The sequence below is a fragment of the Ostrinia furnacalis genome, unplaced genomic scaffold, assembly GCF_004193835.3.
Source record: "Ostrinia furnacalis isolate ACB-3 unplaced genomic scaffold, ASM419383v2 OfSCF6691, whole genome shotgun sequence".
NCBI classification, from domain to species: domain Eukaryota; kingdom Metazoa; phylum Arthropoda; class Insecta; order Lepidoptera; family Crambidae; genus Ostrinia; species Ostrinia furnacalis.
In genome coordinates, this window is record NW_021136930.1 from 1 (window position 1) to 21,880 (window position 21,880).

Genomic DNA, 21,880 nt, shown 5'->3' on the forward strand with positions numbered 1-21,880 from the left:
TTTGTCACTGAGCTCTAGTGCTTTTTTGACGCAATAAAAATTAATCTATGGCGATTTCTGGGCTTGATACTATCGCTCGGCCTTCGGCCTCGCCTTTTTCTACGTTAGCTGAGCCCCCCTGCATACAATTTGTATGGAGAATTTAGTTCCTTTAGGAAAACGGGTGAACGCTTGGCGGCCACCAAATCTCTCAAAGTATGGCAACACTGGAAATTTTCGTTTTTCCAAGCGATACTCCTTAACAAACTACGTAATCGCCCTATACTACTCGACTTTCCCAAATGTTGCCAACTACCCGAGAAACGCATTTGAAAAATCAGAAAACTGAAACTTTTTACAAAATGGCCGCCCGCTCAGCCGCCATCTTGAATTTCTGACATTTCGGATTTTTCCCATAATCTGGGTCGTATAACCAACCAAACGTCATTTTTATTTTTTTTCTGCCATATCTCCTTCTGTCCGTCCTTAACTTTAAAGACACCCATGTCGAAAAAAATACTTTTCCCCGTAACTCCCAGTGTTGCCAGGTGATCGAGATGAAAATGGTCAAATGTCATTTGCACGACCCTTTTGCAGGAGGCGTCGTCCAAATTTTTGACCGGAAGTCGTTATTTCTACTTTCGACATTTTTGGACCAAATCTCCTAAGGTATGGCAACACTGGAGAAATTTCTTCACCCAAGCGAAACCTCTCGACAGGACACACAACCGCCTCATACAACTCGAATTTCCCAAATGTTGCCAACTACTCGAAAAATGAATTCCAAAATTTCGAAATTTTCAACTTTTTACAAAATGGCCGCCCACGCCGCCGCCATCTTGATTTTCTGACATTTCGGATTTTTCCCATAATCTGGGTCGTATATCCAACCAAACGTCATTTTTATTTTTTTTCTGCCATTATTCTTTCTGTCTGTCACTAACTTTAAAGACACCCATGTCGCAAAAAAAACTTTTCCCCATAACTTTCAGTGTTGCCAGACTTTTTTGATAAAAATGGTGAAATGTCATTCGGGTCCCCAAATGTCACCAGACTGCATACCAAGTTTTTGGAATTTCTGGAAATTTCCATTTTCTACTATCCGGGGCCGTGGTGGAAAATTTTCTTCCAAAATGGTAGTTTTTTCCGATTCATGGCAACACTCGAATAACAGACCAACAATCGCCCGGAACATTGTACCCCACTCCGGTGTCGCCATCTGCCGGAAAATTGCTACCAAAGTTTGGGAATTTTTTGATCGCAACAAAATGGCCGACGGCTCAGCCGCCATCTTGTTTTTTGATAATCTGTGAATGTGGCCTTGAAGCAGACTATATAAGTCACAAAAACTCAAAAAAAAATTTCAAAAAAAATGGCGCATCTCGGAGTGACACCTCCCTAAAAACACCTCGAAATCGCATTTTCAATCCAAGATGGCGGCGCGGCCATTTTGTTTTTCCGTTTTTTTCTCACATTTTTGAACACACTTTGGCAACCCCAACAAACCACCAAAAAAGAAAAAATTCAGGATGAAAAACAAAAAAGTTGGAGTTTCAAAAAGTGCCGCCATTTTGTTTTTTGGTTCAAAAAATGTAATAAAGCTGTCAGTCAAAAAATCTAGTTTAAAACAAACACTAACAATTTTACCCCTCTCCCCTCTAAATACCCCAAAAATACCCCTGATCAGTCAGTGAGTGAGTGAGTGAGTGGTAATCGAGCTTTATATAATATAGATTAAGTATAGATTTCCGAATATACACGAACGCCTAAGAGGAACGAGAGGTGGGAATAGTCCCGTATTTTTTTCGTGCTTTCTAGTAGGTAATTTTGCCACACCTACTATGAACAACAGCTATTACCTACCAAACCAAAAATGCAAACTATAGGTCTAGCCAGTCAGTGACTGAGATGTGTTTTTGTTATGTCAAATGTCACCGAGACTTCAGATTTTTATGCTCTGTCACGTTATAATTTATATCAAATGTCAAAATCATCCTTCCCGTGTCGCTCACATACCTCAGGCACTGAGTTAAGGGCTTGATCTATAAATGATGTTTATGACTTAGCCATATAACATATTGAACTATACACAGACAACAAAATCCGTTTAAGATATTGACAGTATTGTAAAGTTGCCAGTAAAAAATAAACGGGTATTACAAAAGTTGCCAGTACAAAAAAAGATAAATTAGTTTACGGTGAACAGGTTTTACCTTTGTAGTTTGCTGCATCGTCTTCCCAGAGCTTGGCAGGTCTGGTCGGTGACTTTTTTGCATTTGTTCAGGTTTAAGTCTTCGATGTTTGGGCATGACTGAAAAAATAATCCTCAATGAGAAACGTAGTAAGTTAGAGCGCTTTCACATTTAGGCGACTTTAGCAGCTCGATAAACGCGGGACAGACCCGCTGCCGATAATTTCATACTATGTGACAGCGGATAATGCCTTCACATTCTGTGACGGGTTTGGAATCTGGATGTTTTCTATGTATAATATGTATGTATTTACAAAAAAAAGTATTTAAGTATGTTTATATCCGTTGTCTAGTACCCATAGTACAAGCCTTGCTTAGTTTGGGACTAGCGGCGCAGTGTAAAATGTCCAAGGATATTTATTTATTTAGTAAAAATACTGTATTTTCATCAACAGCCCTTTACAGTCCACTGCTGGACTATGAGCCTCCTCCACTATAGTGGAGGGTTTTGCCATAATCTCCACGCTTGGCAGGCGGGTTGGAGATCGCAGTTTAAAAGATTGATGTTTTTCAGAGAGCGCTGCTGCCCATTCTCTGTTTGATGTGTAGTCCCTAAGTCGCCTCTTACGACACCCGCGGGAAGAGTAGGGGTTGGTGACAAATGTATTCTACTCTGCCGTCACCACACGGCTGTTGATGACTGTATTTTAACCCCCGACGCAAAAAGAGGAGTTTAATCTATAAAAGCCAAATTTTTGTAATGGTTTATTGTTCCAAAAATTATGTCTCCTGCCTCCGGCCAAAGCTCACAAGTATTTAAACGTATACAATATTATTATACCTGCGCGAGAGTCTTCATCGACCCATCGGCTATGCTCTCGCAGCCTCGTAACGACAGCTGTCGTAGGAACCCGCCGCATCTTTGAGATATGTTCTCGATCACTGGCCCCTGAACAAGTTCAAATTGAAACTATTAGTATGTAGACCCTTTTCAGGGTACTTATACACGTCTCGAAGGACCTGGATGCGGGCGGCGCAAGACCGGTCATTATGGAAATCCTAGGGAAGGCCTTAGTCTAGCAGTGGATGTCATTTGGCTGAAACAAACGAATATACGTCCCGATAGTTTGCTCTATCACTACTTCGGGCTGGTGCTAAGTGGCAGAAGAAACTAAGTCACCTTTTACTTCATCATAATCCATTTAAAAAGAACATTTAGAAACGACTATCAGGATTAGCTGCACGGAGCTGTGCCCGCTTTGTTTGCATCATCATCGTTTCAGGCACAGGACGTCCACTGCTGAACATAGATCTCCCTCAATGATTTTCAGATTGCCTGGTTGGTAGCGGCCTGCATCCAGCGCCTTCCTGCAACCTTTATGAGGTCATCTGACCTTCTTGTGGGTGGATGTCCTACGCTACCCTTGCCGGTATGTGGGCCTACACTTTATTTATTGTTACTTTTACCAAAAATATAAATATTATTGTGTTTTCATATCGCCAAACTTAAAACCCCATTCCATCCCAGTAAAAGGATGTTTTTGGGAGAAAAACTAAAAAGTAATATATGGATACGAACCTCCACGTCTCTTTGGAACTCGAACAAGTCTATCCTCTGCCAGTTGGAGCCGTCCAAAGCCAAAATATTCCATAGTTTTGAGACCTGCAATTTGAAATTATGTAAATATTAAGTTTGAGCCAATTTAGGACATAATATTCCATCGATTAAGACTCCCCGCAGACTGCCGACTTTTAGTCAGCCTATAGTAGGTTTCTTGTTGTGTAATTCACGTTAATCTAATGATTTCGGGCAAGTGGGTGATTAACCTGCTGTACCCTAGTCCGGTGGTGGGGCTGCCAGATCAAGTGTCGCAAGTGGAAAAGTGCTTTTTTAAGCAAGCAAGCAAAGCCTACTTACAGAAATAAATGAGTTTTACTGAGTTTTTTTTACTGAACTGGATCGGCCACACTCTCCGAAGGAAACCCGATCACATCCGCAAGCAGGCTCTGGATTGGAGCAAGGAAAACGCAAACATGGTCACCTCAAGCAAACTTGGCGGCGCACTATAGCAGATGAGGCGAAGAAAATCGGCAAGACTTGGAGCGAGATCAAACACGAAGCTCAAGACCGAACGCGATGGAGGACTGTTGTGGATGCCCTCTGCCCCATCTAGGGGGCATAGGACCTTAAGTCAAAGTTTGATCGGCTTTTAATTTGTATGAGGAATCGGCCGATACCAAATTGGTGTAATGTGTGCACTTCCATACATGTTCAGTTCATACTTAATCAACAGCCTGACCAAACTATCGCCCAAGAAAGCCTGTTGTCTGCGGGGAGTCTAAAGGCGATGATGGTCGTAAGAGTAAGCAGGGTACTCATCTAGCCGTGTGTGTAGCATGTAATGTCAGATACTGTATCAAGTGAGTACATAGGCACGAGCCCGCTGCGAGCTGCTCGCGCGTGGCTCGCAGGGAGATCGCAGCGACTCGGTATCACTGCGAGCACAAAGGCGGCTCGCAGTCAAATACGCGATGACCGTGGACGAGCCGTACTCACTTGAAGGTTGGTTACGTTACATGCTACGTTACGTGCTACATGGCAGGTGAGTACCCTGCCTAAAAGAGCTGCCACACTGGCGGATTGCAAGCGTTTTCAAAGTGGAGCGGCGACGCCGCGTGTCTGCGGCGAACACGAGGTGAAAACTCTAGGCAGAATCGCCGCTCCGATTTGAAACCACTTGCAATCCGCCAGTGTGGCAAGGCCCTAACATGCTTTCCAAAGTACTTACGGAATAATGTGTCTTATCAGCCAAGAGATAAAGTTCCGTTTACCTGAGCACATCGGCACAGCGAGACCACGTCCAGATACGACAGGATCTTGAGGAGCAGCTCCTTCGGCAGCTTTTTGTTTATGTGGTTGTCGTCTTCCCCCGTAAACCGGGATATCTGGAAAGATAAAGAAAATTCTTGAGTATTTTTATCATTATCAGAGGGCCTAGTGTGTTTTCATCAAAAAATGTACGTGGAGTTACTTCGCTCCTTAAAAAAACCAGTCCAGATCACCTCTTGGCTATATGGAAAGACTAGCTTTTGCCCGCGGCTTTACCCGCGTGAAATTTCGTTTGTCACAGATCGTCATAAATTATAGCCTATAGGGTTATAAACAATAATATTGTAAAGTTTCATCAAAATCCGTTGAGTAGTTTTTGCGTGAAAGAGTAACAAACATCCAGATATCCAAACATTCGCATTAATATTAGTAGGATATGACGTGGTATATTTACAAGTCTATTATAAAGAGAAAACATTATTTGATTGTTTGTTCTGAAAAGGTTTCGAAACTGGACCGATTTGAAAAAATATTTCACCATTATAATCCTACATTATTTCTGGTGAACATAGGCGGTACGAAGTCCGCCAGGGCAGCTAGTGGGGATGTTATGGATATGTAGTTTCGGTTATGGATACGGTTACGGATATAAGAATAATATTATACCGGCTTCGGTTACGGTTACGGATATTTTTTTATTTCGGATATCCGAAAGTTTCGGTTACGGTTACGGATATCCATAACATCCCTGGCAGTTGTTACACATTTTTTGACCCAAGATTATTCATGTCGTAGCTAGCCTACGGTTACAAAAGTCATTGTGGCGATATAGTTCTAATTGTTGATTTTATCAATTCCATGCCCACGCGCTAAGCATTAGCGGTAATATTGAGGTGCTGCGCAGTAAAATTATTGACAAATTGCGCGAAAAACAAATGTACTGCGAAAAACAACTGCGAAGTTATGTACCTGCGACTTAACTTATAGACAAATCGTAAAAAAATAAACGTATTTAGCACCTGAATGTTTTATCAAAACAATGCTTATGTGCTAGAGCATAGAGTTGTCTCTAAACTTCTATCAATGATGAAGGTAATTTCTGTCTTTACGGGTTTAATCGGACGGACGACATTGCATGTCAACAGCGGCTAGAATTATTTCTTTAGATAATCAGCTGAGACTGGGAAAAATATGCGCCATCTGGGAATTGAACCCAGGACCTTATTTTATCCTACTAATATTATAAATGCGAAAGTTTGGATGTCTAGATGGATGTATGTTTGTTACTCTTTCACGCAAAAACTACTGAGCGAATTTTGACGAAACTTTACAGTATTATTGTTTATAACCCAGAATAACATACATATAGGCTATAATTTATGTCGATCTGTGACAAACTAAATTTGACGCAGGTGAAGCCGTGGGCAAAAGCTAGTTTTGCATAAAATTATAATAATATTTATGACCAAAAACATTTAGGTCATTTGTTTGTATTGAAAATTATAATCAAGATAGAAAAGACAACAAACAAAGGTAGACAAAACAAATGAATGTGATTAAACAATTACGTTGACACCTATTGATAACAGCTGATAAGGAATCAATAACAATACTACAATAATATACGTCAAGACTATCAGGAAATGTTTAATATGAAAATTTTAGTAACATACAGTCATCGTCAAATAAACTCAACATCAAATAAACCGCACCTTCCGCGACGCGAACTTTAACGATTTTCTTCTGACACAATCAAGGTGCCCCAACAATATTGGTGTTATTTGAAAGCCCAATAAATATCCTTAAAGTAAAACACATTTAATTTCTTAATAAATGATTAACATATACCATAAATGTGACTTGAAAAAATACCTCACTTTGGGCTCACCTATGGGATCAATTAGACCAATTTTTATCGTTATAAAACCAAATAATGATTTCACGTGTCCTCTTTAACAGATGGATAGCGATTAATCCCAACTTAACAGTTTTATAGCCATAAAAGTTGGCTCTAGCGTAACTACCTATTTTTTGAAGAAGTGACTCTGGATCCTTCTAAAGACACATTTTTGGGGTAAAAACCTTTCCTTTAATGAAATGAAGGTTAGAACTAGGCTTTTAAATGGTGCCAATATTGGTGGGAAGTGGGGATGCATAGGTTTGAAAATGCTTGTCGCGGGAGGTGCGATTTATTTGATGTCGAGTGTAGTTTGTGACACCGAAAGTGACCAAAAAGTTGACAACACAAACCTTATTCCAATTTTAATAAAGATGTTTTGCAAAGTTTTTGGCTGCATGTGGCTTATGTATATTATTATTCGTCATAGTCTGATGTATAATATTGTTATGTCCTTCTAGCATCTGCTTTACATGGCCAATACCTAATTAAAATAAAACAGATGCAACTCATTAATGATTAAAATATAAACTTTTATGTATACTTTTCAGGTGCATGTTATAATTAATTATTTGAATGTAACGCAAATATGTAAATATATTAAAATTTACAAATTGCATAGCAATTTAAGTTTCTATTTTATTATTAAGTTTGCTATAAAAAAATGTGATAAATTTTATGAAAATTACATTATTAATAAATTTTACTGTTTCCTGGTTTCGAAAAAAATATTTATTGCACAATATTGCAATTGCTATATTTACTAAATAGAAAATACCAAAATTATTTTCACTTAAAAAAACATGAAAAAGAATTTTGTGGCCAAAATTGCAAAACCCAATCACCGAATTTGGGGGTCATTTCCATCGCGTAACGGTACCATCGGAGTTGATTGACCTCCACAGAGGTTGATAAACTGACAGCAAAAACTACGAAATGCAACTAAATGCGCAGAAAACGCGTCGTAAACGTTCAAAAAGTATTTTATCTGTACACTAACAGCGTCGGAATGCTTCCGTGCTTGTTCTAGAGTCAAAAATAGATTCGGATTGTTTATTATGATTACGAACGTACCAGCCGAGTGTAACTTTTATAACTTTGCTACATTTTAATTTGAAAAGGTTATGCATGGAGAAAATTAAACGTGATAGCAAACAAAGGGCTAGGAAGGGCTGTACAGGCATCCGTCAGCTGTTCAGAACAAAAACAAACAAAGAAAACTTGTTCCACCAATCGATAGACCCACCTCGAACTTATTTCTTCCTGAGTACGCCATACTCGGGTACGGAGTTACCTTGGCCACTATGCAAAATTTCACTTACACCAGCACTGAAATTCACACTGTCTGCACAAAAGGTTTACAAAGAAATATGGACGACAAATTGATTTGATTTTTTACAAAATGCAAGCGACAGACCAACTCGTTTATTTTTTCAATCTGACGTTTGTATGGTCCGAATCGCACAGACCTATCTCTACTGCACTTTAAAAAAATATTCACTATTCATCAATAATTCAATTAATTGTAGAATAATATTTACTTAACTAATATTCAAGTCAATTTTGTGTTTTATTCTTTATTTTTAAACATTTTAATACAAGTTTACAAGAATAAATGGTTACAGAAATTATTTCACTAACTAAAATCGGAACGGAATCAATACTTACTTTGACACTTGCAGTATGGTGTTGCCACCGCTAAGCTAACTTACATTTAATATGGTAAAAAATTGCCTTCATGTTTAATTTTATGCAAGGAATCGTTGCATGGTTTTACTGTACTTTTATTACAAGCTTTTTATTACTTTCACATGTCTGGTGTCTGTCGTCAAATCTTGCAACTTAAAATTGACCCACTTCCCGGTTTCCTATTGAGCTGAAATTTTGCATACATGTGTAAGTCCGATGACAATGCAATATTATGGTACCATTGAGCTGGTCTGATGATGGAGTCGGGAGGTGGCCATAGGAACTCCTAAACAAAACGGCGGAAACTCATCGAGTTTGGGTTCGTTGGATTTGTTTTTTCGAGCACTTTAGTGTTAGATAACGTCCAGGGTCCTGAGATTAAGATATAAGCTTTTTATTACTTTCACATGTCTGGTGTCTGTCGTCAAATCTTGCAACTTAAAATTGACCCAGTTCCCGGTTTCCTATTCAGCCGATTTTTGCATACATGTGTAAGTCCGATGACAATGCAATATTATGGTACCATTGAGCTGGTCTGATGATGGAGTCGGGAGGTGGCCATAGGAACTCCTAAACAAAACGGCGGAAACTCATCGAGTTTGGGTTCGTTGGATTTGTTTTTTCGAGCACTTTAGTGTTAGATAACGTCCAGGGTCCTGAGATTAAGATATAACTAAAAAGTGTAAAATAAAATTATAATAAAAATAAACTTTTTTAAAAACAAGCTTTTATTCTGAATTTCGAAAGCTTGTAGCGCAAACAGAGAAAAAGAGGAATAAATTCCATGCGCGATACAAACTTTCGAAATTCAGAATAAAAGCTTGTTTTTAAAAAAGTTTATTTTTATTATAATTTTTATTATCTGTAATCAAAATGAAGTTAACTATGGCTGATCATCATCATTACATAGTCATACCTACATTATACTCAATAATCAATAAGAAGGGTGTGAAAAATAAAGAAAAATAAGTACAAAAATAAATTTCATTCTTTAATACTGTTATACTTATCTTGAATTCACATTAATTATTAAAACATCAGTACAAAAATTTCATCAAAGAAACCTGACTTTTTATCACAATAATAAATCATAACATTTACTGAGTAACATAATCACATCATCTGTTAATCTCTAAGAAAAGGATTTGCTGCCGGGCTCGCAATCTTTTCGAAGGGATAATAGGGATGATCCTGCCAGAACGAGGGTAGAGTGTATCTAGTATTAGAGTTGTAATCGTTGATCCTGTTTATTTCTTCCGGAGCGAGCTTGAAGTCGAATATATTGATGTTTTCTTCTAAACGCTTCGGGTTTACACTCTTTGGTATTGGCACGATGTTTCTGTCAACCTGTAAAAAAATATTTCTATCAATCGGACTTTCAGATACGCATCCCAACTAATCCCAACTAATATTATAAATGCGAAAGTAACTCTGTCTGTCTGTCTGTCTGTCTGTCTGTCTGTCTGTCTGTCTGTTACGCTTTCCCGCTTAAACCTCGCAACCGATTTTGATGAAATTTGGCATAGAGATAGTTTGAGTCCCGGGAAAGAACATAGGATAGTTTTTATCCCGGTTTTTGAAACAGGGACGCGCGCGATAAAGTTTTTCTGTGACAGACAAAATTCCACGCGGGCGAAGCCGCGGGCGGAAAGCTAGTTCAAAATAAATTATGATTTGTTTTTGTGGCTAAAAATCAATAAGTCTCAATTTTAAATTAAAAAGGCAAACGAAGTGAGAAACATAACAAAATACCAAACAAATAAACATTTAAGGAGTTATTACAAAAAGTTAAACGGATGTTGAACTCTTGTTTAAATTGACATTTCGTATGCTTTAATTTGAAACACGTGGTTAACGTCTGTTTAAGTTTTTTTGTAATGACACCGGTCGGTAGTGTAAGCTTTAAAATACTACTGGATCATCACATCACACAACGTTTCTAGCTACAGATCTAACTGTCAGATATAAAGAATTTATACGTACCAACCACCGCAACGCTACTTGAGCTGGAGTTTTGCGGTATTTCTTGGCGACATCAGCCAAACGTAGGTCGGTGAATCTGGGGCCAGGCAGTTCCATGCCATACCTCATCACAAGCGCGCCGAATGGACTGTAACCCATGACAACTATTCCCTCAGAGTGGGCAAACTGTACCAGCTCCGTTTGGATGATTTGAGGGTGGACCTGAAAAATGAATAAACTGAATTAGATAGGTATCGTTTTTATTTATTATGGTGCATTTTTTCGTTAACTTCAAGTTGACAAAAATCTATCATGAGATTTCTTTAATTTATAACTACGTGACTTTTAATAAAGGCATCATTTCCCAGAAGTTTACACTACGATTAAGTGACTTGCACAATAAAAACCGCGATTCAGCATTTTGTTTGAATGATTTAAACATTAGGTATACTCTCATTTCATCCGAATGACGTTCACTGTTAGACCAGGCCTCCCTCAAGGATTTCCACAAAGACCGGTCCTGAGCCGCCCACATCCAGGCACCTCCCGCGACCTTCACCAGATCGTCGGTCCACCTAGTGGGAGGCCTGCCTAAACTAAGTCTTCCGGCTCATCACGAGCCGGACACCACTCGGGTATAGGTACTTTACTCACCTCAATTTGTAAAGCAGTTGGTTTAATTTCCGCTTCTCTCAATAGTCTTGTTAACTGTTCCTTGTTGAAGTTGGACACGCCAATGGACTTGGCCAGCCCGAGGCGTTGGACATCTTCCATCCCACGCCATGTCTCAATGTAGTCAGTATCAGAATGAGAGTAGTCCTCCTGGAAAATGTGGCACTTATGAACGTCAACATACACTAAAAAAAAGGTAGCACCTAAGGAACACTTTACATTTCTCCTTATCTTTTGGGCCGGCCAGTGACGTAACTATAGGGTGGCAGGACTGGCAAAATGCCACGGGCCCTCGACCCTAATCGCACCCACCCCCTTGCTCGCGCTGCTTCAGCGCGATGGTCCCGCGGGCCCCCCTGAAAAATAACTAGATACGCCACAGGGGGCCTCCATGAACGGAATTTACCACGGGCCTTTCATGGTATAGTTACGACACTGGGGCCGGCACCATTTCTTAGAAGATTATAATTATTATCTATTTATTTATTACTTCACGCATAAACTACAATTACATGAATAAATAAATAAACAACATTTTCGTAAAAGAAATCGTACAATTAATTACATCAGTTCTGTTTTCAATGTTACTCACATTGAGACCCATTGGCCAATGCATCAAGTACAAGTCAACATAGCTGAGTCCCAGCTTCGTTAGAGATTCCTTCATTGCTTCCATTACTTCTTCTCGCTTGTGGTCTGTATTCCACAACTAAAAAAACAAGATTGCATGAGTATAGCAATATTCGATTTACTATAGATTTACCGCTAAATTCAGTAAGCGCCTGAGGTATAGGAGCGGCACGGGAGGGTGTTTTTGAGAGTTAAACGTCAGTGAGACTTCAGACGTCAACGTCACCCCTCCCGTGCTGCTCAAATTACATCACCCCCAGGGACTGATTGAGTTAAGCGCTAAACTAAAACTATAGAAATCATTAACATCTTCTTTACAAAATAGTTTGAAAAATACCTTAGTGGTTATAAACAGATCCTCTCGTTTGATTTCACCGCTAGCAAGCTTCATCCTCAGTGCCTCACCAATCTCAGCTTCTGTATTGTAAATAGCAGCTGTGTCGATATGACGGTACCCAGCGTTCAATGCGTGAATGATTGCATCGTGCAGCATGTTATTTTCAGATTTAATTGGGCCATCCTGAAAAATATGTATAAAATATGATTAAATACTTTACGTAGAGTTGCGTACGCTTTGAAATGTTATGTTGTAAGTGTTGTAATTTTTATATCTTTAATTTTAAATTAGCAGTGAAAACTTTTAGGCTTATGTATAACTCATTTTTATATGCTATCTGTATTAAACTATAAGCTGTATGAAAATAATTGCAATTAAAGAAAACAAAATAATAAATAAGCAAAGTTGAAAATAAAAATGTTTTGACTAAAATGGTGAACCAATCACACTCAAAAATAGTGCCCGTATCAAAAAATGGGTGGTGGGGGAATAACCACAGCCGACACTTATAATTGCATTTAAAACAAATATTTTCCTTAAACTAATTAGGCCAAAAAAGTTATCCACAGCAACAACAAATGGGGTAATTCAAAATTAAGAGTTGACATCCCCAAAACGCGCGCTTTTTAAAAACATCCGATTACGTGAAGGTCAAAGGAAACGCATGCACTCATCCAATCGATCAAAATGACAAACGTAAATATTTTTGTTTCTTTTAAATACGTCAGATAAAATTAAATGTGTAAATGCTAAGGTGTTAGGTATTTCCATTATCTATGAATAGTTAGTTACTTTACCTTTCCAAATCCTAAATAGGTGCCAAGAGCTATCGCTGGCATATAATTTCCGTCGTTCATTTTCAATTTCGGAACTTCTACCCCGACCACCATCTGTAAAAATGAAAAAATAATGAGGCATTAAAAATTATAAAATCTATTGATTTTGCCGCTAAATTGTTTTACAACAGACCATCATCCCTCAATCGTTTAGGTTATGTATCGCCACACGAGTTACGTAGAATCAAGTGGCTTGCCTTAGCTCTGTGTTCGTGAATGAATATTCATACTGTAGTCAACAAGATAGCTGTTAATCGCAATTTAAACTAAAGTTAGTGTCGCGCAGCTTCGTCTGCAAAAATACCGGTTTGGCACAGACTATCAAATACTCAACTAAAGTATGAACTTGAAGACCCTTTCAATTTTATTTTTACCCGACTGCGCCAGGAGGGTTATATTTTAAACTTAAAGAATTTAATTGAATAATTTAGTAATAATTGAGTATAAATAACGCCGACAGTAGACTTTTTTGCAACTGTTAATGTTTATTATCTGCAATTATTATAGGCTATTTCAAAGGAAACAGCCTACACGTACCTATAGACAGCCCTTGTGCTATTCTCCTACATTTTATACTAAGTACCTATCTAATATTATGGAGTAACGCCTGACCTGATACTATTAATTATATCATTGTTTTGCATCAAAATCCGTCCAGTATTTTGCGTAAAAGAATAACAAACATCCATCCATTCTTCATAAACGCACGTTTTTAAATAATTTTGTTAAGATTAAATTAAAAGACCTCATCACCAGGAAAAAGGGCTCTAAGATAAAATTAGTAAAATAATACCTAAGCTTTTTGTGTGATAAATTAATGTAATTTTATCCTTAAGATACCATGAAGTTGAACAAAGAAAGAATACCTAAGTTTTTTGTGTGTTAACATTGTTTAAGACACAACAAACTTACTTGTTTATTTTTATTATTATTTAATTTTGTAAGTTTTTTGTGACCGAATTTGCTTTTGCATGTGTAGACTTACAATGTTATTTTTAAGTAGGTATAGCCACAAGAGCACGTTAAACCAAACACTGTGTTCTTATTACAAGCTTTTTTTAAATAATAATAGGATTCATTTTGAAGCGAAAATGTACAGTCTGTAATCCTATAGAGTCCGTGAGGAATTTAGAGGTCAATTGAAAATACATTATCAAGATTACCGCAGTAATGCTAGTTTGCCATTTAAAACAAGATTGCCTTCAATATTTTCCTAGACGATAAGTGCAATTTCAAGGTATAGTTAGTTCATTAACATAGACTATCAGTACCTCTAGTAGGAAAAACTTTCGAAAAATTTTGTATGAAAAATTAAACAGCGCCCCCTAGGGCGGCTATAATATAGGGGGCGCTGTTTAATTTTTCATACAAAATTTTTCGATGACACTTTGAATACGCAACGAAACGAACTCGAAAGTTTTTCCTACTAGAGGTACTGGTCATTATCCACTACAGGATCACGACCTACTTAAATAACCGCTGCGCTGCAACTCTTGTGTAGCCAGGATCTACAGCTTGACCGCCAACAACCCAACCAGTGAAGGTCAAGTTTGTCCCAAGGGAAAGTTAAACTGTCATTGGACGCGCAACGAAATTAATCAGAAGAACATAGGAGTTCGAAGTTAAGGTTCGACTTCCCTCCATTGCAAAGCGGATGACAGGTGACAAAATAAAGGTTTTAGTAACCTTTAAGAAAAGATAGGTAGGTAGGTACGCAAAACTCCGAATTTGTGAATAAACAGGAAATATTAATTACTTACATACCACACAAAAGTACTTAAAACTACAGTGATATTTTAAAGAGGAAAGATTTTATTGTTCGTTTGTAATCGGCCGAAATTACTGGACCGATTTAAAAAATTCTTTCACCATTAATCCTATTATTCCTGATGAACATAGGCGGTACGGAGTTCGCCGAGTCAACTAGTCTTCACTATTAAATGCTACTTGTAAAGAAATAGAAAACCCTGTAAAAATTTAAAAAGAACAAATTGTAACGGTAAAAAATTAAACTTGCCTACTTACGGTAGGATTAATAATTTAGATAGGGCAGTCGCCCGGCAAACGAAAGGTCGTGGGTTCAATTCCTGTCTCAGGCAGTTCGATAGATTAAAGTTGTTTTTTTTTTATTTTCAGTTGTTTATTATTTAAAATTTAGTTTGAGAAGCGACTCTAATCGCTAAGATATTTTTAAAAACTTACGGTACTATCTGCAGAACTCCTGTTCCTGCCAAAACCAAAGTAACCACGGATTCTTCTCAGTACTTCGTTGTCTCCGAAACACATAATATTAATTTGCAAAAATTACAATTAATTTCAATTATCAGCAGTAAAACGCTCGGTATGCTATCCACCCACGAGTAAAATGAGTGTGAGTAGGATGATTTGAAATGAGATAACTACAACTACCTACAAATAAATTGTAAATAATAATATGTAGTACCAACCTACCTACAGTTGCAGAAAGCTAGTTGTTTATGGCACACAGCATTAGACACGCACACAGGTGACTTGTCACCGTGACGGTGCCATATTTTTTTAATGACTAGACCGTTTATGGTTATGTATGGCTTATAATATTATCGAGGCGAATAAAAAAATTAATGAGGTATTACCACAGAATAATAAAATTTAAGTACTAGGTACGTATAGAAGGTTTTCTTCACGAAGGTATTTAAAAAAAATATGCTCAATGTCGTTAACAATTTATTGGTGTAATTTAGCTTGTCTCAAGAGTCGAACACCATTTTGTTGACAAACGTCAGTGATCGGTACTGCGCCGAAGCCATAGGGCTGACTTCGGCAAAATGATGTGTGACGTGAGGTGCCAAACTGCGGAAAATTGCGGAGGAAATAGTACATGAATAAGCATGAATTACGATTTGTGTTGCTATTATTATTCAGGCAGTTAAACTACTGCACAGTATTAATTTACACCACCGTTTTCACATATTTTATTGTCTTTACAATGCAAATGGGTGAAGAATACACGTGCGTGCGTCAATGCTCGCTCTTGAGTGTCCTGTCGATTAAATATCCCAGTAAGTAGGTGCCCGTCACGCGTGTTTTGTTTTCGATGAAAACTCGCGGAGATGAACCCGGCCATTAAAAGCCTACATAGTTTTGCTCATACTTTGGAATAGTTAATCTCAGATTCTAACTTTGTTTTATTTTATTGCTTACGTCAAACGATATTATGTCATTTCAGTTATCTATTTGTTTACCTAAAGATAAAAAAATTAATGAGAGCAATATATTGATGAAAATGATTTTACAACATCACCCTACGTCACACACTTGCGTAAAATGAATCTAAATTAATATTGTCGGCTAACTATACATTAGAATATCGATTATCCGGACTTCGATTATCCGGATATCCAATGAGGATCATTTCGATTTTTAGCTGTGAATGCAGATTTATAGGGCTAAGAAATCCTTAATACACAGTGCAAAAATTTTTGTTCTACGNATATCTTCGTAAGTAATGGTCCGATTTGGATATTTCAAAAAGATATATCTTTCTTATGTCTTAAAGATTAACGTAGATACTAGTTTTATTGAATTTTCTACAACAGTACTGATCCTCATTATCCGGATTCATTCTTCACGATTTCTAATTACCAATTTGAGGTCTGGACTGGACCCATAAAAACGGAAGGCGCCGCCACCGTAACACGGTACGGACGTCGTTTAGTTCATTTTGAAAATACATCCAATGGTCTAAAATTTAGATTTTTAGACTCTAAATGATGTATTGAAAACCCTTTCTATTGTAAAAAGTTAATTATTGTTTGATTTTATTTTGAATTCGATTATCCGGATTTTCGATTATTCGGAACACCCCTGGTTTTAATTGATCCGGATAATAGGGATTCTACTGTACTTAGTGAACTAAAATGAAAAAAAATATATAAAAATAAGGGTGCGCGCGCACGGATGACTTTTGTCACCGTGACAGATGTCTCTCAAAAGATTAAGTACCTACCAGTCCATCCTAAAAAAAAGAGTAGGTAGGTACTACATGGTTCTATATTGGCTCACATAAAATTCTAAATCCTATTCTTTGTCTTACTACCGATTTGAGTTCATAATAATCTCTCTTCATAATTTTATTTTTCATACTTTTTTTATTCATACATTTTTATTACTACCATCGGAGCTCATAACAGTTAGTAATCATAATTTTTTTATCAATACTGTTACTACCAAGAACCATTTAAAATACATAATTTTTATTTTCAGATCTTTTTTCTTCATAACATTCATTGATCATATTGTTTTAATTAATAATGTTGTTACTAAGAACATACTTCAACTCATAATGTTGTTGTTCAGAATAATTTACTTTATAACAGACATACTCGTATCTTTAAAAAAACATGTATAATTTAATAGAGTAGATAAGCATGCAGAGCATGCAGCATGAAAGCAAGCATGCAGCATCCATTGGTATCTCCTCGTCTCCGGCGCTGCGGGATGTGCAGCCCTTCCGCCCTTGCGTAACGAGGCTCAGGCACCCACGCTTGCTTCCGCAGCTTCGGCTTTTTGGATCGCCATCGGTGCCTTCGGCGCCTCGGCGACCAGCCTCAGCCGCTCCAGCTCACCCGGGCGCCTGAGCCTCGTTACAGCGGGCGAGGGCTGCCCTCCCTCCGCGCCTCCGGCTTTTAAATTACACTCTAGGGGTAGGGCAGACAAGACTACGTGGAGTCGGTTTTGCAGCGATTCGTTTCTGTCACGTTAGTTTTGTGGCACAAAATATTGCCTGTTTTGGACCATTTCAAATTAATTTAATGTTAAAATACGATTTAATACGAATATAGACATCATGATTTTCAATAATATGGATAAATACACTTATGAGTAATAAATTTATGAAAACAAATATTAGGATACATCACATTTATGAATATTATAGTTATTTATTCGAATGATTATGAGTTTCGATCATTAGTATAGAAAAATATATGAAAACAAATATTAGTAAAAACTAAGTGTATGATTAGTGATATTATGAATATCAATGATTATGTTTTTAAATATGTAGGTTTTAAATTTTTTATGAAGAATGATCATTATGATATCAAATTGTATGAGAAATATTTTCGGACCTCCAATGATAGGAATTGAAAAGTTATGTAAGAAAATGCGCTACCGTACTACATACGTTGTCTCTCTTTTTCTCTTTTATAAGTGTAAAAGAGAAAACGTCACGGGCATGGCGACAAAAAGTCAACCTGTGGCTAAGATAGTGGTAAAATTGGTTTAATCCTATCCTACGGTCCTACTAATATTTATAAATGCGAAAGTTTGGATGTCAGGATGTTTGTTACTCTTTCACGCAAAAACTACTGGACGGATTTTGATGAAACTTTACAGTATTATTGTTTACAACCCAGAATAACATAAAGGCTATAATTTATGACGATCTGTGACAAACGAAAATTCACGCGGGTGAAGCCGCGGGCAAAAGCTAGTTATAAATAAACTAAATAAGTATGCGTTTTCAAGGCGAGAGTGAATAGGCACTTACAGGGCAGGTATGTACCATCCTAGACTGCATCTCACTTAACACCAGGTGCGATTGCGGTCAAATACCTGCCTTGGCTAGCATAAAAAAAAAAAGTATTTTAGTAAATTGTTCGTATTGGCCGCTGCGATACAAGCTCTCTTTTAGTAATAAATCCTTTTTTACTTTTTTTTTTAAATAATAATATGAAAGTTATAATTTAAAAAAGTACTTACCGAGATAACCGGTAACAACAACACACAACTCGACCACATGGCTGCTGGCATGCAAATGACACGTTAAATCGTACGTTACAGAACTTATTCTATTTTTATATTGTGCGGGAGAACTTTTTGTAGCTTTAAGTTGTGCAGTGCATTTGGTTTCGGTAGGTTCACTTTGTTGTTTTATTGTTGATTCGACCAAACAAGAGTAAATATTAATCTCGAATAAATCGTCAGTTATTCGACATTTTGACATAATTTCCCATACTGAAACTGTCAATGTGCCAGTTATACCAGGAGCAGGCGGCGTAGCATGGGTTGGCACCGGGGCGATCCCCCCCCCGTCATAACTCCAAGGCACCCTCTGGTACCTGGGGTTACCTACCGATTCGAAGATTGAAAGACAATCCCCCCCCGTATCATGACATAGACCGCAGATGTGCCAGTGAGTTCTAATCTGCGTAATGTTCCCCTGAAAGTGAATAGGTACCTACCTACTCAAGAATCTTTCGCACAATAGTTAATTAAAATAGATTTACAACTCACAATAATGAAGTTAGAGCTTTTAACTGTATTTTTAAGAATTAAAAAAAAACTTCTGGTCTTAACACTGTCAAAATTTTAGACTAACCTACCTAATATCGAGGACTAGGAGACTTTGATTGATCAGAAAAATTAAAAATCATAGATTTTTTTTCAAAAACTCGATGATTTCGACGCATGAAGTTTGAAAAAAATAATTTTGCGACTTTTACTTACAGTTTCAGGACTCTGAAAAACTACCAAATCAATTTACCTACCTACGTTTTCATGTAGATATCTCCTACTATACTAACCATCTGGGAATAAAATACTCTTTGAAACAAAAAAAGTAAGTCTTATTTCCAAATTGGTCCAGGCGTCTTCGAGAAAATGAAATAAAAAAAAAATAAGACCTGCTCCTTTTTTTGAAGGCCGCTAATAATTGATAAAAACGAAAGCGCAAGTTATTCTTACTCTTTCTATCCTACATGTTTAGAATGAAAGGGTCGACCCAAAGGATAGTAAAAGTGGTTATGGGACTTGTTTGTTAGGTTTTTTACAAGGACGGGATGTCCAAGGACGATCGCACCATAATAAACATAATGGAATTTTATTCAGTAGTCTTATTATAATTGTAGACATTGTATTGATTTGCTTTCTATAAAATACTTTATTTATTTAAACTTGTATGCACATAGAGCAGTGTACATAAGGCGGACTTAATGCCTTGGCATTTTCTTCCAGTCAACCTTAGGGCCAAACTGAAAAGTAGGCGACTAGGAGACTTCAACGTGTGTAATAGATTTAAAATATTTTATGAAAGAAAGAAAGAAAGAAACATTTATTGCCACGGACATCACAAAAGAAAAAAGAGATAAAATGAAAAAAAAAGCAAATAAGACAGAGGTGACATAAAACATACAATGAATGAGCAAGTAAACTAAGCAGTGCCACCCTGTCGCACAGCGATGCCCATCGCAATGGGACCCCACTCAGCATATGCCGTGGCCCCCGGTGAGGGAAGCCACGACGCTGGTTTTCAGTGTGCCCCATGCCGAGTGAGAGTCACGGACACTAACCTATACTGCATAAAATATACATACATAAATAATAATTATGCAAATAGGCTTTAAAAAAACATTTTACACGTCCCAGTATTAACCCTACCGCTGCTTCGGGACAATAAATGGGTCAGTACCTACTGAGTGCTGAGAAGAAGCAGCGCAAGAAACTCAGTCACTATTAACTATCATTTCAGCCATAGGACGTCCACTGCTGAACATAGGCCTCCCCCAATGCTTTCCATGTTGATGGCCTGCGTCCAGCGCTTCCCTAGATGATGATAGTTATAAAAATATGACGATTCTACTTTGTAAATTGACACCCAAAAACCACACGTCTTGAACCACGTGAATCCATAAAAATCATTTTTTTCAAAAAGTTATTTTTTTAACTACGGACCTTGATTCTCAAATAACGTCCTAAACACAGTGCGTTAGGGTAGTTATTAGATTGTAGTGCTTTGCCGGATACATGGGAGGAATGTTGGTAAATATCAGATTTTTACTGCGGCCTATTGTACAGTCGGAGGGAAAGGTTTTTGTGGTCATCTCAGAGGGAGGACTGTTTTTTGTTAAAGTTAAACTAAAAATAGAAAGATAGCACCCCTGATACATTGAGTTTGAACGACCCGATTTTGTTTGAGTTACGTATATTACCTACAGCTTTTAAATAAATAAATAAATAAATAAACCTTTATTGTATACCATAACAAAAAAAAAATACAACTTTAACACAGCTTAACAATTAAAAATAAGGTGACAAGGGCATCCGGCTCAGCGTAAGCTGTACGGCACTAGGTCCATGCCCGCGGCTTCACCCATGTGAAATTTAGTTTGTCAGAGAGCGTCATAAATTATAGCCTATATCTTATTCTGCGTTATTATAAACAATAATACTGTAAAGTTTCATCAAAATCCGTTCAGTAGTTTTTGCGTGAAAGAGTAACAAACATGTACAACCTCCAGACATACATACAAACTTTCTCATTTAAATATAGTTACCAACTTCCTCAAAAGCTACATTTTTTGTCATGGCTCGATCTTTGAGAGCTTCGCGTTGTAGCTTTCCAGGGCACTTATACACGTCCCAAATATAGCTTGCCCTACCACCACTTCGGGACAACATATGGGCTAGTGCTGAGAAGAAGTGGCGTAAGAAACTCAGTGTTAATGCGAGTCAGACTTACGTTCAATTTGAGATTCCTTCATCATAATTTCAGCCACAGGAAGTCCACTGCTGTACTTGGTCCAATGATTCCCAGTTTGGCCGGTTAGAAGCATCTCTCACCCTTCTAGCGTTGCGGAGCCTTCCTGGGACCTTTTTCTTCCTGCGATCTGTCCACCTTACAAGATTGACGTCCTACGCTGCGCTTAATTACCAGTTCGTTCGTTTCAGCCGAAAGACGTCCACTGCTGGACAAAGGCCTCCCCCAAGGATTTCCACAAAGACCGGTCCTGCGCCGCTCGCGTCCAGGCACCTCCCGCGACCAATTAAGTAGGTAATTACCAGTACGTGAACCTGGCTGCCCCATCGGCCAGTC

At 37.8% G+C, this 21,880-nt stretch overlaps 2 protein-coding genes across 5 annotated transcripts; both read right to left on the reverse strand.

Annotated features, from left to right (window-relative positions):
• Nucleotides 1–2,147: 2,147 nt before the first annotated feature.
• On the reverse strand, nucleotides 2,148–8,349 carry LOC114362699 (F-box/LRR-repeat protein 20). The gene is made up of 5 exons (XM_028318184.1): nucleotides 8,144–8,349; nucleotides 5,003–5,116; nucleotides 3,750–3,833; nucleotides 3,012–3,119; nucleotides 2,148–2,290 (listed from the first exon to the last, which is right to left on the reverse strand). The coding sequence occupies exons 1-5, from the start codon at nucleotides 8,171–8,173 to the stop codon at nucleotides 2,189–2,191; spliced, it is 438 nt and encodes a 145-aa protein (XP_028173985.1). The 5' UTR covers nucleotides 8,174–8,349; the 3' UTR covers nucleotides 2,148–2,188.
• Nucleotides 8,350–9,556: 1,207 nt separating this feature from the next.
• Nucleotides 9,557–18,857, reverse strand: LOC114362696 (aldo-keto reductase AKR2E4). 4 transcript variants are annotated; one of them, XM_028318180.1, is made up of 7 exons: nucleotides 18,769–18,857; nucleotides 12,985–13,077; nucleotides 12,188–12,370; nucleotides 11,813–11,929; nucleotides 11,203–11,370; nucleotides 10,570–10,770; nucleotides 9,557–9,933 (listed from the first exon to the last, which is right to left on the reverse strand). In XM_028318180.1, the coding sequence occupies exons 1-7, from the start codon at nucleotides 18,817–18,819 to the stop codon at nucleotides 9,712–9,714; spliced, it is 1,035 nt and encodes a 344-aa protein (XP_028173981.1). In that variant the 5' UTR covers nucleotides 18,820–18,857; the 3' UTR covers nucleotides 9,557–9,711. The 4 variants fall into 4 exon arrangements, with proteins under 4 accessions (XP_028173981.1, XP_028173980.1, XP_028173978.1 ...); XM_028318179.1 differs by lacking the exon at nucleotides 18,769–18,857 and adding an exon at nucleotides 15,226–15,409 and having other exon boundaries at nucleotides 11,203–11,367; XM_028318177.1 differs by lacking the exon at nucleotides 18,769–18,857 and adding an exon at nucleotides 15,226–15,407.
• Between the last annotated feature and the right edge of the window lie 3,023 nt (nucleotides 18,858–21,880).